This window comes from Vigna umbellata, chromosome 5 (assembly GCF_029865625.1).
Source record: "Vigna umbellata cultivar VRB3 chromosome 5, Vumbellata_1.0, whole genome shotgun sequence".
Classification (NCBI taxonomy): Eukaryota; Viridiplantae; Streptophyta; class Magnoliopsida; order Fabales; family Fabaceae; genus Vigna; species Vigna umbellata.
Window position 1 is genome coordinate 53,533,453 of NC_142169.1, and position 17,680 is coordinate 53,551,132.

The 17,680-nt window shown below is 39.0% G+C and overlaps 1 protein-coding gene across 1 annotated transcript; it reads left to right on the forward strand.

Moving 5' to 3' along the window:
• Positions 1–204: 204 nt before the first annotated feature.
• Positions 205–1,369, forward strand: LOC148198611 (uncharacterized). The gene is made up of 3 exons (XM_088115320.1): positions 205–522; positions 614–718; positions 798–1,369. Exons 1-3 carry the CDS (start codon positions 205–207, stop codon positions 1,329–1,331), a joined length of 957 nt encoding a protein of 318 aa, XP_087971446.1. The 3' UTR covers positions 1,332–1,369.
• The last annotated feature ends 16,311 nt before the right edge of the window (positions 1,370–17,680 follow it).

The following is a 17,680-nucleotide window of genomic DNA, read 5'->3' on the forward strand; positions in this document are numbered from 1 at the left end:
AAACCAGATTGTAATTGAAATGAGTTTTGTTATGCAGGTTTATTCCATCTAGGGTTGCTTCCCAGGCCATCACACGTTCAATAAAGCAACAGTTTTTAAGTCCATGGCCTACTTGGGGAGCAATACCTGACGACGACAGAAAGGCATTCTGGGAGCGTTTTCAGGTGAACAATCCACTAAACTAATTGTCGCTCTTATTTTAGTATGTTGCCTAATCAATGTTTGTTCTCTTTAATGTTACAGATGAAGGTGCAGTGGAAACCTGAACATGAAACTCAGATACACAGAAATTTCCACATGAAAGCATCTCATTGGCTGTCAGAGATGTTTAGGGATGCCCGGAATGCAGCACAGCGCCCTAACTGGCTGGGTGAGCACATTTGGAACTCTTTACTGGCCCATTGGAATACAATAGAGTTCCGCAATAAGTGTGCCAAAGCCCAGCGAAACAGAGCGTCTGAAAGGGGTGGCACCCTGCATACTGGTGGGTCGATCACCATTCATGAGCATGCCATTCGTATGGTATAATCTCATTACATAACTTTTTCTTTCATACACAAGTTATGTATATTGTATTTCATATGTACGCTTGTAATTCTTAATTATGTTACAGGCACAGGCTCTAGGACGGGCGGTCCATGTTGATGAGGTCTTTGCACAGACTCATGTTCGGAAGGGAACTAATGAATTTGTTGATGAAAGATCTCGGAAGACTCATGTAAGCAAATAACACTATTACTAATTTTTTATTTCTGTTATACTATCGTTCTCTGACATTGCTTTTAATGTTTCAACAGGAAGACTTTTCTACGAGACTTTCACAGGTTAGATCTGAACATGAGTCAACTCCTACACCGGATGATGCCAGTAATGCAGATGATGACATCCGTAGGACACAGTGCTGGATCGACATCGTTGGTGGGAAGAAAAAGGGACGAGTATATGGTGCGGGACAGCTTGCTGCAAACTATACAGCATCCAGAGGAGGTACTCTGAAGCACCAGCCTTCTTCTTCCACCACTACTCCTGACAAGGTTCTTCGCCTGAGGCAGGAACTCCATCAACGTGACCAGGAGATCACTGATCTCAGAACAGAGTTTACGAACTTCAAGGCCCTGATCATGAGAGTCTTGCCTGAAACCTCACAGGAAGTACAAAATATCCCTCTGACCCAGCCACGAGCCTCCTCATCACCTGCTGCCACTCAGCAGCCCACTTCAGTCCAACCCTCATCAGTCCAACCCTCATCAGTCCAACCCACACCAGTCCAGCCATCAATAGAGGAGCAGGATGATGAAAATCATTCTGATGATAGTTATGTACATTATTAGGTTTCATTTTCTTATTACTTGTTAGACAAACATTTGGATATTAGAACATTTTCAGTTGATATCATTTCAATGTTAGATGTACTTACAGACTTTGGATGTTACAACATCCTTGTGTTACATTGTTTTATGTTTGAACTACCCCATACATTATTTATACATTAATGGATGTCTTGTGGATTATTTGATGTGCATTGGATATTGATCATTGATTGGATCTTTGAGATGCACATTATGCATGTTTGTATGTGTTTGAAAACTGTTATGCAGGTCTGTTTGTAATTGAAATTTGTTATACAGGTCTGGGTTGCACAAGAAAAACCATTTTGCTGAAACCTGTCCTGCATTTTACCGAAGGCTTTTGCCCTTCGGTAAATGCCCTCGTATGGCCATTACCGAAGGCTTTCGCCCTTTGGTAAATACCATCGTATGCTCATTACCGAGGGCTCCTGCCCTTCGGAACTTACCGAGGGCTTTCGCCCTTCGGTAATTACCGAAGGCTTTTGCCCTTCGGTAATTAGCGAGGGCTTTTGCCCTTCGGTAATTACCGAAGGCTTCTGGCCCTCGGTAATTACCGAAGGGCGAAAGCCCTCGGTAATGGTTAGCGACAGGGGATTTACCGAAGGATTTTTGGCCGCCGATAGGCCTTCGGTAAACACCCATTATCGACGGCTTTTGGCATTTTCCGAGGGCTTCTGGCCTTCGGTAATGCCCTACTTTTTTGTAGTGTTAAGAACATTATCAAGCTTAAACATTATGATCGATAAGTCAACAAGACAATATAATTAAGATTGTAAACCATGCATTAACCTCGTAATGAAGGTTATGATGTCATTGAATCATAATTAAACTTCCAAAAAGGTAAAAGATTATATAAAACATTATAAATGTAATTGGAAAATTTACCTTATATTACCTTATATGCATTTATTATACTCTAATTTGGACAAAAAAATAAACATCAAAATGTTTTGTGTAAGTATTACAATGTGACAATGGTAAGAAAACCATAAACTCAAAGCAGATAACAACTTATAGAAGTATAAGAAAACTCACTAGTGCAGAAACGGGCATAGACGTCCGTTCTTTAGGCCTTTTAACGTTCGACCTCCAACGGACGTCTATTCGGGTGACGTCTATGTAGACGTCCGTTGTGTCAGGTCGGACGTCTATATGGACGTCCGTTGTGTTCGGCCGGACGTCTATATGGACGTCCGCTGTGTCAGCCCGGATGTCTATATAGACGTCCGCTGTGAACCTCTCGGACGTCTATATACTACTGCAGAAAGGGCTTTATTAGACGGCTTATTTAGGGTTATTTAGGATTACGGGTTAGGATTATTTAGGATTACGGGTTTGAACGTTTGTTTGTGCACTGCAACACGTCTGAAGAACAAATTCAAAATGAAAATGGAGGAAGATGGAGGAGTAAACGACCTAAAAATGTAGGCCAAAAAACGCCGCCCAAGAACACGCAACAAACTGCACCAAAATGCACCGAAAACGATTTTTAATCGGTCCAAATGAAAGATATGTCATCACTGAACAATTTAATCGGAACAAAAGTAAGATTAAATGGACCAAAACGCATAAAAACCAACCTGGAAATGCAAGGCGCAGAGGGAAAGGTTCGCATAACTCCTCGCGGGTTCGCGTTTTGAAGTGTGTATCTTTATTTTAAACGTCTTTTGAACGTCCGTCCTGGAGTGGGACGGACGTCCATATATAATAGACGTCCGTCCCCCTCCAGGACGGACGTTCAAGAGACTGACAGGGTAGTACAACCCCTCAGTCTCTTGAACGTCCGTCCTGGAGGGGGACGGACGTCTATTATATATGGACGTCCGTCCCCCTCCAGGACGGACGTTCAAAAGACTGAGGGGTTGTACTACCTGTCAGTCACTTGAACGTCCGTCCTGGAGGGGGACGGACGTCCATATATAATAGACGTTCGTCCCCCTCCAGGACGGACGTTCAAGAGACTGACAGGGTAGTACAACCCTCAGTCTCTTGAACGTCCGTCCTGGAGGGGGACGGTCGTCTATTATATATGGACGTCCGTCCCCCTCCAGGACGGACGTTCAAGAGACTGACAGGGTAGTACAACCCCTCAGTCTCTTGAACGTCCGTCCTGGAGGGGGACGGACGTCCATATATAATAGACGACCGTCCCCCTCCAGGACGGACGTTCAAGAGACTAAGGGGTTGTACTACCTGGTCAGTCTCTTGAACGTCCGTCCTGGAGGGGGACGAACGTCTATAATATATGGACGTCCGTCCCCCTCCAGGACGGACGTTTAAGAGATTGACAGGGTAGTACAACCCCTCAGTCTCTTGAACGTCCGTCCTGGAGGGGGACGCACGTCTATTATATATGGACGTCCGTCCCCCTCCAGGACGGACGTTCAAGAGACAGGGTAGTACAACCCCTCAGCCTCTTGAACGTCCGTCCTGGAGGGGGACGGACGTCCATATATAGTAGACGTCCGTCCCCCCCAGGACGGACGTTCAAGAGGCTGATCGGTTCACTACCCGGTCAGCCTCTTGAACGTCCGTCCTGGAGGGGGACGGACGTCTATATGTAGTAGACGTCTACTACATATAGACGTCCGTCCCCCTCCAGGACGGACGTTCAAGAGGCTGACCGGGTAGTTCAACCAGTCAGTCTTTTGAACGTCCGTTAAGAGGGGTCTGTCGTCTACTATATTATAGACGTCCGTCCCCCTCCAGGACGGACGTCTCCACACTCAATTATTTACATTTATGCCACCGGTCAATTATTTACGTTGGAGTTTTCGTGGACGGACGTCTATGGGGTGACGTTAAAGATCAATTCTGCACTAGTGACTATTCATACCCAAAAATAAAGATAATATCATGCCTTGCAAAAACATAACATATTTGAAATTTAGTTAATTAGCATGTTTAAAAAAAAAATTGACAAGCCTTCACAAATTAAATGATCAACATTTAGTTACCTAGTTAACATTCATCAAACACCAAATATTTAACTATATGGATGAATTTAACTATAACAACCAAATCTTAAAGAAAAATTTATTGCATTTAACTATTTCACTAATGTTTGAAGTGATCTATCCATATTTAGTTGACAATGTATTAATCCTCGTAAGCGTAATTTCATATTAGCTAACACCACTTTTAGCCATGTCCTTTGTATTTGATTTTCACACTAATCAACAATTATTTTGCAAAAATCCTTTGTAGTAAAATTTCACACTAAATCCTAAAACAACTAAGTTTCCTTCAAATAATTTTATGATTAAAAAAGTTCAATACTTTGCTTGATCACTTAACTAATTAGCTTTTAACGAGTTAATATAATTGATGAACGCATTAGTCATTAGTTACTCTTCATGTGCTAAAATAAGTATACACAACAGAAAAGATTTCCATGGTGTTTAAAGTTTGATGGCAACAAGTTTTTGATAGGGGCATACTAAGAAATGAAAGTTATAAAACAAAATTGGGGGTGGGAATAGATAAAAGATGGGTGGGCATTGTAAAGGCCTCAGTACTGGATGATCTCTCTTGGACTACCTACCTTGTTTTCCTATGGTTTTACGTGGAATTTCTTTATGCAACTCCATATTTTTCTTCTGGTCATGATTTGGAAAATTATTACTTTGTTCTTAAAACAAATTTCAGATTGTATAATCTGAACAGTTTTTAATTTATGGATTATACAATATAAAAGTAATTTTGTATATGAAATTAAAAAATCATTTTTTTATTATGCAAAAAAAAACTTTTGTTATTTCAGATTATATAATTCAGAAATTTAACTCACAAAAAAAGTTTAGATCGTAGAATCAAAAAGTTATTTTTTAACTTACAAATTATATAATCTAAAAATAACTTCTTTTATACGAAAAGTAATTTTTGAATTACACCATGTATAACAATAACAGTTTCTTCTTTTAGTTCATCCATCACCCAACACATAAATGTTGGTAATGACAAGGGGCGATGACTAGAGACTTACACATATGAAAATTATGGTGGTGCAGAAAGAATTTATCCCTTTTTGTCACCCTATTGGCTATTACCTAGTATCCTGATTGAAACAAAAGTACAAAGATAAAAGAAACACGTTTCTATTGTTTACTCTGTATGACTTTAATAATAACTATTGGGGAAAAGGATAATTGTTGGTCCAATTTTTGTCAACTTTATTTAAATAGTCCTAAATTTTTTTAAAATGTTTAATGTAGTTCTAAAGATCGTAATTTGTGTTCAATTTAGTTTTTTTTGCAAACGTCGTTTAAATTGTTAACAACCAAATGTCAAACTGTGCAATTCATCAACACTTATAATATTCTCATGAACTTATACATGGGGTATAATCGATTTTGCAAAGTTTTCTCATTTGAAGAACCTTGTGTGTGGATTAAGAAACTGCACCTTCTCTAGCACTACAGGAAGTTAGCATAGTCCTTACACAAGTGCACGTTTGAAGATTATATTGAATGCAACACATCTACCTCCCAACGATAACATTGATGTTGTTTTAATAGAAGCAAACACCCCTCCCATGTGTGGTCAAAGAGCCCAATAATCTCATTATATGCATCAATAATCTTTATTGTTCATTCAAGCTTTGATATATTTCACATAAGTAATTGTAGTGTAATTTAAAATAAAAGGTAATGTATGGTATGAATACCTGTCAGGCCAATGGACTGAGCAAACAAATAATTAACAACTCTTAACCAATCGGTTAAGATAGTTGTTGCGGTAGTTACAACTGATTGACAGTTAATAAAAATATTTACCATTTATTGGTAATGGGCCAGGCCTAAAGGTAAGCTCATTTTAATATATATATATATATATATATATATATATATATATATATATATATATATATATAAATATATGTTTGACAAGAAGATTATGTAACTAATTCTGAGTACTTACTTTCTATTGAATATTATAATTATTATCACGCAAAGTCATTGACTTGAGCATCGGAGTACCTTTCACATGTACCCTCCCACATGGCTTGGATAAAGAGAAGAGGGAGCGAACAATGCAATTTAGATAATGGACGATTGTCAGGAAGCTCATTCAGTCTTCAGAACAACTTGGAATGCTTTGAGTAAGGGATATCAACCCTAACCCGAAATATTTTGGCACCCAACGTGGGACTGAACGGCATCCCCACAAAACCACGAGGAACCAGAAGCGTCCTTAGTCTCGACATCGCTACTTCGGATCAGTACCATGTTTTGCAACAAGAACAAAAAAGTTCAATAATAATTTCTAAAGGCATGTCTTTTGTTACATGAACTTTCAACAAAATGAAAGCTACACCACATGGATCACGATATCCATGTGAAATTTCATCAACAAGATAAGTATTTTTAAAATATGAATATTTCATGTGAAAACAAAATAATATTTTTTTTTGCAATCCTTATATTATTTTAGAGCATTGTTCGAGTTTTACTATGAACAACAGTAAAATCTAAATATGTAATTGATATTAGATATTAGGTTTAAACCCTCGGATCATCCTCGTATTTGTTGGAAAATCTCAAGTGGGTCATCATATTTTCAACTGTCTCAATTGGGTTCATATATTTGAAAAATTGAGCCAATTGAATCCAAATATTTGAAAAATTAAGTCAATTAAGTCATGTTCGTTAAATCTTCAAAGACGGCGTTAATAAATACTGATGTGTTACACAATTAATACGCTCATGTCAAAATATTTTATTATGTGAAATTTTTATTTAATTTAAGAGATTAGGAAGGGTTTTACTTATTTTTCATATTAGGGATTTAAATCTACTTCCATGGTTGCGCCTTCTGCATCTCTTCCCCCTCCGACCTCTCTACCATAACTCCATCAACAAACTCGTTGCAGTAAATCCTTAATATGGGGAAGCACCTTTCTTTTATGGGAACCGCGGGACTAGGAGGAGGTAACTGGGAAATAAGAAAGAGGTTATTTTATGGGTACTACAGGACTGGGAGATGGTAAATTGGATTCCTTAAAATATTCTAAAGAGAAAAAAATGAAGAGAGAAGTAATCAGAATGTAAGGGGCAAGGAAGTAGAAACCCTAGAGTGCAAAAGAGAAACAGAGAACAATGAAGAACTATTCTAAGAAATGCAACTCTGTTCACAAGCAACCTTCTTCACTCCGCCCCTGCACCTGCCGCTTCAACTCCTCTACGACCAAAACTTTTCTGCTCCAATGGAACTCCCCGCCAGTTCCACAAAACCCTGACGACGTCGACAACAAAGGTATGCATCTCTCTATGTTCTCATCAATTGTAGCATTCTAACGACGTCATTTGAAACATTGGATTTGTGTCGACAGAGCTGAAGAGGCGGATTGAGATCTACATGAACGACGACAAGCAGGTGCTGAACTGATCCCAGAACCAAAGAGATGACCTACTCCGCCAGGGGCGGATGACAACAAACACTATTTGTATCATAAAAACATGGGCCACACCACAGAAGTGTGCGTGACCCTAAAGGATAAGATAGAAGAATTAATCCGGGCGGGGCAGTTAAAGAAGCATGTGAGGGTCGACCGTCCCCAAGCACCCTTGAATCGACCAAGTCCGCGACAGACTACTCCCAAAAGACCGAAAAGACAAGAAAGGTGTAGGCATGATCGAACCGACCGCCCGCGATCTGAGAGACGGCGAAACAAGAGCCGCAGAAGGATCCATGACCGTCCCCTGCAGGGGCATGTCAATACGATATCCGGCGGTTTCGCGGGGGAAGGATCTTCGTCGTCTACACGAAAGCGTCACGTGCGGGCCTTACGATCTGTTCACGTGTGGGAATCAAGCACGTCACCAATTTGGTGGAGCATCCTCAGACGAACGGCCAGGTGGAGGCAATGAAAAAGACAATCGTGGCCGAACTAAAGAAACGATTGGGCGAGAAGATGGGAGCATGGGTTGATGAACTCCCGGAAGTGCTATAGGCTTATAGGTGTACCCCGTACGAAACAACCGGAGAGACGCCCTTCAACTTGACATACGATACTGACGCCATGTTACCGGTCGAGTTTGGAGAGCCCTCTTTACGGCGCCAGATAGAGAACCTTTAGTTGAACGACGTGGAGTTGCGGGTAGAGCTTGACACCCTGGAGGAGCGGAGAGATCGGGCAATTTTAAGGGTGGAAGCGTGCAGGCGAATGGTGGAAAGAAGGTATAACTCTAAGATCCAACCAAGGAGCTTTCAAGGGAGCGATTTGGTGTCGAGAAAGACTGGGGAAGCACGACGGACGACCACTCACGACAAACTTGCAGCCAAGTGGGAGGGACCTTTTCGAATTATAGAGGCCTTGGGCAACATAGCTTACAAACTCTCATATCTGGACGGACGCCCCATTCCAAGCACTTGGAACGCCACTCACCTCAAATTTTATTTTAGTTAATAGTCATTTAGGATTGTACATTTTCTTTTGAGATGATTAATACAATGACAGGGCGTCCCACTTTTGGCAAAGATCTCTATGATAAGGACATAATCCAATAAGCGTTTAATAAAAAAGAAATCCAAGTTGATGAATGACGAGTTCCAAACAGAACCACTGCCAACTTGGCCGGGCGGTGAACGACGAGTTCTTCCCATGAACCACTGCCGCTTGGATTGTGAGAAAGTCCAAGTTGATGAACGGCAAGTTCCAAACGGAGCCCCTATCGACTTGGCCGGGCGGTGAATGGCGAGTTCTTCTCATAGAACCACTGCCGCTCGAATTGCACAAAATTCCAAGTTGATGAACGACGAGTTCTAAACGGAACCACTATCAACTTGGCCGGATGGAGAATGAAAAGTTCCTCCTAGGAGAACAATCCACCCGGTGTGTATGACGAAATGTAGATTTTATAGATGAATTTCTATTGATAGAAGCCATTGACAAAGATAGCAAGATAATAAAATCAAACGACCGGCAGAAAAATAATAATAACCAGCGAATCAAAAAGAAGAAATTGTATTGATGCATATGGGGGTATACAAAAAGTCAGTAGCGGGCCGGTAAAGCCAACGCCTAAACACGTTAAGCTGTTGGCCGCCCGGCCACACGAATGATTACATCAAAATTTTTGACAAAAAAAAAAGAACCCCTAAGATACAAAATTAAAAAACCTATTCGGTGCCACGACTGTCATCATCAACGGCAGCATTAACTCCTTCGGCGTCACCAGCCTCTTCGTCTTCAACATCTTCAACCTCAACCTCTTTATCCAAGGCCTCAGCGTTCGGAGGATTCTCCAAATCCGTCTCCTCGGCGGCCGGTGACTCGAGGGGGACCAAGACCCCGTTGAACACATCCTTCTTCTCTATGTCAAAACCCAGGGCAAAAGGCTCCTTGACCCCCATAAGGACGGACGCTTGGGGAAGAGCTTTGTTGAAACCCTCCTCATGCTTGAACATGATACCCGCTTCCAACTCGGATATCTTCTCTTTGGCTTTCGTCAAATCGTCCGCTAGCGCCTGGCTTTTCTGGATAAGCCTGCTCTCCATTCGTTTTTGGCGGGCAACTACCACCTTTAGTTGCTCGCACTTCTCCACCAGTCGGTCATAGTTCGCCCGGGCATCACGAAGCCGATTAGTGGTACTAGCTAGTTTTTCCTTGGCCTCATCAAGCTCGACTTGAAGCTCGTCATTTTTCTTATCGAACTCATCCTGAGCCAAAAGTACCTCCTCCATGGCCGCCCGAAGATCATCAGAAATCTTCTTCTCAGCAAGCAGCTTGGTTCGGACGTCCTCCGCTCCTCTACGATCAGCGTATTTCCTGAGATACTAGGCTAGAGAAGCCGCCCGCGTAGACATCTCCAACATCGCGTTGGTCAACTCCGACTCCAACAGGGGCTCGATCAGTGCCCGGTGCGTAGAACTCGTGTGGAAATTTGTCCGTTCACTTATGTTGAACGTAGGGCTGAATACCCCATCCGGAAGTGGTCGGGAGGAGGATCCCTCTTTCCCTTTGCACCCCTTCTTGGAAGCCGACCGGGAGGAGGATCCCTCTTTCTCTTTTTGCCCCTTCTTGGAAGCAGATCTTTCCCCCTCTTTGTACCCCTTCCTCTTCCTAACGAGGGGTTGGACGAAGGTGGTGGCCGCTTCAGAAGATGGATCTAGGAATACAACTAGGGTGTTCTGGGGGGGATCGTTTCCCGTAGTAGCGACGCCTGGAGGAACCACAACATTAGCAGCTAGAGAAGCCTTGGAGCCGACCGGAGGAACAACAGGTATCTGGCTGGTAGAAGATGCGCATTTGATGGCGGGCGGACAGAGAGCGGTCGGGGCGACCCGTTCCCGGCCGCTGGAGGAGCTAACACCGACTCCTTTCCTCGAAGCCATGAAGTTGAATTTGCGGGGAGGAGGAGCAGACATGATATCTGACAAACACACAAAAATTCAACGAAGTTAACATCGACTTATTAAAATAGACAAACCGAACATAAAATACCATACCAAACGCCATTCGTTCACAATCCTCATGACGAAGACATTCGACTAAGCCGCGGGCAGAAAGGCGGCGGGGGAGAGCATTGATGATTCACACGGCCTCCAAGTCGACAGGGTTCATTACACCAATCGGATAGGCTTTTATTTTCTTGGGGTTCCTTGTCCAATAAAAAGGGAACAAGGAATTTCCCGTCGCGTCATGAAGCTCCTGACGGTTGGCCTCGTCAATGATGATTTTGAAGAACTGATTCTTGAAATTCTTGAAATTATTATAGGAAAATTTTTTATAACCGTCAATGCATCTTCATTGTCAAAAAATTACCACGATCAACGGTCCGGATGCGGAGATGCCTCAGCTCCCACCATCACGCGCACGACACGTGTTTTCCCGCCTAAACCCATTTTCAAAAATTAGTGGGCCGCAAGATTTCTACAGCGTCATACCGGTAGTCACATGGCGCACCCACCAATACAAGTCCATTACCAAGGATGAACGGTCCGCAAAAGGAGCTCCCACACCCACAACCATTAAACCCAACGTCTACTACGTGCACTAGGGCTTGGGGGGCTTGTGTACCATATGGACCGAACTATCCAAGGAAGACCACACAGGATCAGCCTAACTGGACGGTGGCAGAATAACCGGTCGGTAGGTTATCTGGGTCATTAAGACCATGATAAAGGTAAGCAGCGATTAGAGCTATTGGGCTAAAATTGGGTCGTGATTAACTTTCACTAATCCCAAGCCCATGGCAAAAACTATAAATATAGGTCAAAGGTAAGTGGTAGGTACGTTGCATTTACTGCACATTTATTACTATTCTATTGAATTGCCGAACGGTTAACACATTGACTTTGGCATCGGATGATCTTTGACAAGATTCCTCCCAGACGGAAGAGCAAGACAACAAAACTTAGAACGAGACCGGACGGCGAGAAGGCAAAATTGTGAGAGAGTTTGATGACTCATTCCCGTAACCGAAACAACTGTTAATACAAAACACATATACTTTTAATATTAAGGTAGGTCTCTTCTTTTCTCATATATCACACTCCAATACCTCCATGGTTGAATATGACAAACTTTGGATTTTATGGTCATAAATATCCAACTTTTTTCCAGAAAGGGAAATTCAGGTTTCCCACTCCGATTTCCCTTCTTTGTTTTCTCTTTTGTTTTTTATCCATGAAAAGTTGAGTTTTAGCACTTGCACTACTCAACCGTTCTTATTAAGTATTTAACGTTAAAATTATTTTTTAGTTAAAAAAATATGTATTATATTTTAAATTATAATACAATCAATAATAAAATTATTTCTTTGTGTTTAATTTGTATTATTTTTAATTTTTGTAATAAATTTTTAAATTTTAATTTATATATTAATAACTATTAAAATTTATTTTAAAAATAATTATTCAAACATGAAAAAATTTATATTTATATTAAACTTAATGCTTTTTTTTTCTGGCTATTCATTACGTTTCAAAAATTTAAAGAAATTCATTTTGAAATTATTTATTAATTAAAAATATTTATGGATTATATTTTTAAATTATAATATAGTTAATGATAAAATATTTGTGTTTTATTATATTTTGATTATACCTTAAATTTTTGAATATTTTTTCTGTCATTCACTACATTTTAAAAATTTAAAGAAATTGATTTTGAAATTATTTATTAATTAAAAAATTATTTATGGATTATATTTTTTCAATTATAATATAATTAATGATAAAATATCTTTTTTGTTATATTTTGATGACTTTAAAATTTTTATTCATTTTTCGTATTTTTTAATCTATGTATTAATTGCTATTGAGTTTTTTTTTATTAAAAACTAAATTTAAGAAAAGTTTTAGAATTTTTTCATTTAACTTAAAATAATTTAGTTGGTCAACTAGGTTATTTGTTGCATTTTTTTAATTTTTCAATTTTTTTTAATCTTAGTTGTTTTTTATGGTATTTATCTCACATAATCAAAGTAAATCATTCTCAGTTCAATAATATTTTCACACAAGTTTGTAACTAGTGTGTGAAAATTGAAAAGAAGAAAGGGTTTATAATAAATGTTGATCATTTAGATATATTTTTTTGCATTTATTTAAAAAATTATGGAAAACTTAATTCATTTAATTCTTAGTTTTTTATAATATTCATGTATAGGAATCTATCGAAATTATTTTTAAATCCATAACCTCTTCACAAAAGTTTGTAATAATAAGGACGTGAAAACGGAAAAAAACAAAAGATGTTTATATAGCATGAGTTATTAGGGATGTGCATTATTGTATTAGTCTTAAAACGTCTTCCTTTATGCCTCCCTAGAGCACATGCATTAACCCCAAAGCATATGCATTAAGATACATTAATTACATCTTTTATTTAAACTCATCATTACTGAGATACTCTTGTATTTTCATGCATCCAAATTATGTGTCATCCGTAAAGAAATTCAAGACATAAGACAAAGAGATAGAGAGAATCTTAGTGAATATTGGGAAAGATTCAAGAAACTATGTGCTTCATACCCTTAACTCCAAATGGAAGATTTCATTTTAAGCTTTTATGAAGACTTAAGTCCAACAGATAGGTCATGGGCAGATGCTGCAAGCGAAAGATCTTTCTTAGACAAGTCACTAGATGATATAGATCTAATAGAATGGAAGGAAGTAGATAATCAACAGTATGGAACAAGAGAAAATTCAGTGACTTTGTTGAAGAGAGTGCATGAAATCGAAAATGGTGCAGTTGATGGAAAAAAGATAGATGAAAGATTAAATAAGCTAGAGAGAAAATTCGATGAGATTGCGAGCTTGTGTTAAAACTTCAACTCCACAAATTACCAAGAAATGTGGAATTTGCATCTCAAGAGAACATTATACTGATGAATGTCCTAGCTTGGTAGAAATTACTAGGAAAAACCCATCTCAAGCTTTTGCTACAAACATGTTTGGAGGAATAGACCATACCAGAATTATCAAGATTCATCCTCCAATAGGTATCAGCAGAACATGCAACCTTATGTTCCACCTCAACAAAGGCAACAATCCCAACCTGAATTATCACTGCAAGATTTCATGAAGATAATACTTGAGCAAAATTTAGAAATCAATTGTAGAGTTGACTCAGAGGGTGGATAAGTTAGAGACTAAGGAATCAAATAAACTACCTGCACAAATAGTAATCAAGATGAAAAATATAAGTGCTATTACTTTAAAAACGGGTAAGCAAGTACAAGGCTCTGAGGAAGCCCAAGAAGATGAAGATAAGGAGAAAGAAGACACACATATTAATAACAATGGAGGGACAAGTGAACTATCACCTGAGGCTACCACTGATAAATCCAGGTTAGTATCCTCTAACTCTTCTTCTAAAAAAGTTTCTTCATCTTATTCTCCTCCTCCTCCATATCCAAATCGATTGAAGCCGTGAAACAAAAAAATAGAGAAATTATACCAAGAGATCTTAAATACTTTCAAAAAGGTGGAGATCAACATTCCCTTGCTAGATGCTGTTAAGCAAATCCCTAAATACGCCAATTTTTTGAAAGAACTTTGCACAAGTAAAAGGCGCATTAGGGATAATGAGATTGTGAATTTGGGAAGAAATGTGTCAAGCTTGATTAAGAAGCGTATTTAAATACCGCAAAAATGCAAGGATCCATGTATGTTTTCTGTTCCTTGTGTTATTGGAAATTCAAAGTTTGATAATGCCATGCTAGATTTAGGGGCTTCCATAAATGTAATGCCTTTATCAGTGTTTACCTCTCTATCTTTGGGACCTCTTAAGACTACAGGTGTGGTCATTCAAATGGTCAATCGTAGCACAGTTAACCCTGCAGGTGTGCTTGAGGACGTGCTTATCCGAGCAGAGAAGTTAATTTTTCCTGTAGATTTCTATATCTTGGATATGAAGGATGATGAAGGAATCAGTCCAACAACTATTATCTTGGGAAGACTGATATGCTGTCGTTGAAGCTATCATATTAATACTACTTTTTAAGGCAACTTCAGTATTGCCAAGTAGTATTCAAGAAAGTAGATAGGGTTAAAGTAATCCTGAGTCGTCTCTCAACGAATACAAAATTACTTTTCAATATTTGAATCTTATGAATGCAATGCAATGCTCAAGAATAAAAGTGAGAAACTATGCTAATAGAATTAATGTTTGAAGAACAAAGAGGAAACTTAGAAATAATTATGATAAAATAGGCTAATTCCACTGCTTTTCCAAGATAGATTCATCATCGGTTATTCACAGATTATTGGTCAATTGATTATTGTTCAAGTTTCAAATTAATTAAAGTACATTCTTAATTAATTTGAGGGTGATCATGCATTTAACCAAAGTAGATTCCCAATTAAATACAAGACCTTTCTAGATTATTCATAATGAATTCAACCAAAGTACATTCTAGATCAAATTCTATTGTGTTTAATCATGTCTATTCTTAAATATCCTAACCAAATTAAAAGCTAATTAATCAAATTAAATTCTCAATTAATTATAGTTGAAATTATTACCACCAATCAAAGTACATTCTCAATTAGTTGCAAAAACCCATTTAATTATATGAAACTTCCTAAATTTAATCAAAGTAGATTCTCAACAAAACCTAAAAGCCCTTGAACTTATATGATTAATATGCATGTAGATTCAAACACTTTATAATGCAAAAATCATTTCTTTTAATATGATTGAGAGATGAAAGACATAAAAAAAAAAGAGCAACTCAAATTAATAATCAAAAGAAACAATTACATTAATCCAACTTAACCTCAGAATCCATAATGAAATTACAGTGGAATAGCCCTAGGAGCTTAGCCCTCCATGAATGGAGTAGAATACATGATGAAATAAAATGAGAGGAGTGGTGAATGAATGCTTCCAAGTGGAGGAGTCTCCGAATGAATGAAGTTTGCTTCCCCTGGGTCTCTTTATATAGGGTTTGATTGGGCTTGGACTCTGAATATTCTGTTGATAAAATCTTTTATCTTATATCTTCCAAATAACTGAAAGATTTAGATAATGATAAAATTATTTAGGAGATAATTTGTGTTGATATTCCAAAATTAAATTAATTTAACAACTTAATTTTATCTTTTAGCCTTTCTGAATTTTCCAAATTTGCACATAAGCCCTGAAATTTCTTCTATATGCACTTTAGAAACTCATTTCTTACAAAATTGCACAAAGGCCCTGTTTGACCTGATTTGACCAGATTTAACCCAGCATGCACGCACCAATTAGGGACTGCCACATGGCATCCCTTCCCCTCCCAAAAATTAGGGTTTTTGTAGATTGGGGAAAGGGCTTATGTCGCGAAGGAGGCACTGCGCGAGAGTTGCCATGGTTGTGCGATTAGGATTGATGCAGTTCACATTGGCTTTTGGAGGAGTGGTGGTGACCAATAAAATCGCGCAGTTTCTGAATTGGATCTCTGCGTGATGGTTATGTTTTGTTAAATCTGGTTTCTGCAGGTCGTGACGAAGGATGAACTCGCGCAACGGCCTTCGCGGTGGTGATGGTACATCTGTCTCGCGTAGAGGATTGATGAATAACGGTGCATTTTAGGGTTCTTCGGGGTGCTCACAATTTGTTCCCAGTGAGGCAGGGTTGGACGAAGATGAAGATGGTGAGTGATTTCACGAATGAGAAAGCCATGATTGATGCATGTTGAGTGCGAAGGTAGTGCGAGGAAGATGGTTCGAATTTGATTTATGTTTTCTGGGAATGATTGGCAGGTTCAGTGAGGTTGAATGAGAATGAAGGTTGTGCGGTGGCTATGGAGGTTGCTGGGTTGAAGCAGCGACGGCCATGGAGGTTGAACGTGGAGTCTAGCGGCAGCGGTGAGGAATGCACGAGGGTTTCTGCGTTCTGGACTATTGTTCGAATTTTCCTTTCTCTGGTTCCGATTTGTGATGCAGGTTGGTGAAGGAGATGATTCTCGCAGATGATGGAAGCACTATGGCGATCCGGGGAGGGTTGCGGTGATGGCTTCCAGCGAAGATGGTTGGGCGGCGTCTAGGGTTTGGCTGGATTAGGGTTCTGTTGTTAGAGAAGATGGTGATGATGTGGCAGGGCTACTGATGTGGCATTTTGTCATTGGATAATGGTGAATGCAAGGATCATTGACATGGCAACATCTGGTGGGTTTGATTTAGGAGTGGTGTGTTTAGGGAAATTTAGGGTTGTAGGAGAGAGGGCTTAGTGTTGGGCTTATTTATTGGGCCCATTTCAAAAATAGGAATGTATGTAGGGAATTTTAGGAGGTGTAAGGGTAAAGGGGCCTATTTGTATATTATTTTCCAAACAAAATCTGATTTTGGGTCTTAATTTGCAATTTGGGCCACTTATCTCCAAGCTTTCAATCAATTAAACTTTAATTTCAGCTGCATCAACAAACATTGTGACATCCAAGAATAATTTATGCGCTAAAAATCACTTTTTACGTCTCTTTAACTCTCAAACTTAATAAATCCAATCGCCACAAATTCACTTTAAATCAATCATTAAAGCATAAGAATCTCATCAAAAATTTGAATTTTAAAGCATAAATTGGGCATAAATATGCATTCATCAAAGACCCTTCATGGTGACAGCACGAACGAAAATAGATGTGCATGCAAGATCATTGACAATGGAGATAGGAGACGATAAGGTGCATTTTAACGTATTGGAAGCCATGAAGCACCCAATTGAAGAACATTCTTTGTTTTATATTGACTTATTAAGTGATGTTGTAAACAATTTTTCTTTTAGTTTCTTAGATGTTTTTTCAACTTTTTCTCTATCTTTGGATTTTTCTTTTTCAAATATGTTGTGCCTAATTTTAGACGACAAAAAAAAAACTGTAAAGCAGGTGATATTAAGGATGCGGGGT

What these genes read in the sequence shown, in the direction of transcription:
- LOC148198611 (XM_088115320.1), top strand. Translation starts at nt 205, where the DNA reads ATGTTGCCTAATCAATGTTTGTTCTCTTTAATGTTACAGATGAAGGTG. An exon ending in ATGAGCATGCCATTCGTATG is followed by an intron (nt 523 to 613) that starts GTATAATCTCAT and finishes ATTATGTTACAG; the next exon opens with GCACAGGCTCTAGGACGGGC. An exon ending in AAAGATCTCGGAAGACTCAT is followed by an intron (nt 719 to 797) that starts GTAAGCAAATAA and finishes ATGTTTCAACAG; the next exon opens with GAAGACTTTTCTACGAGACT.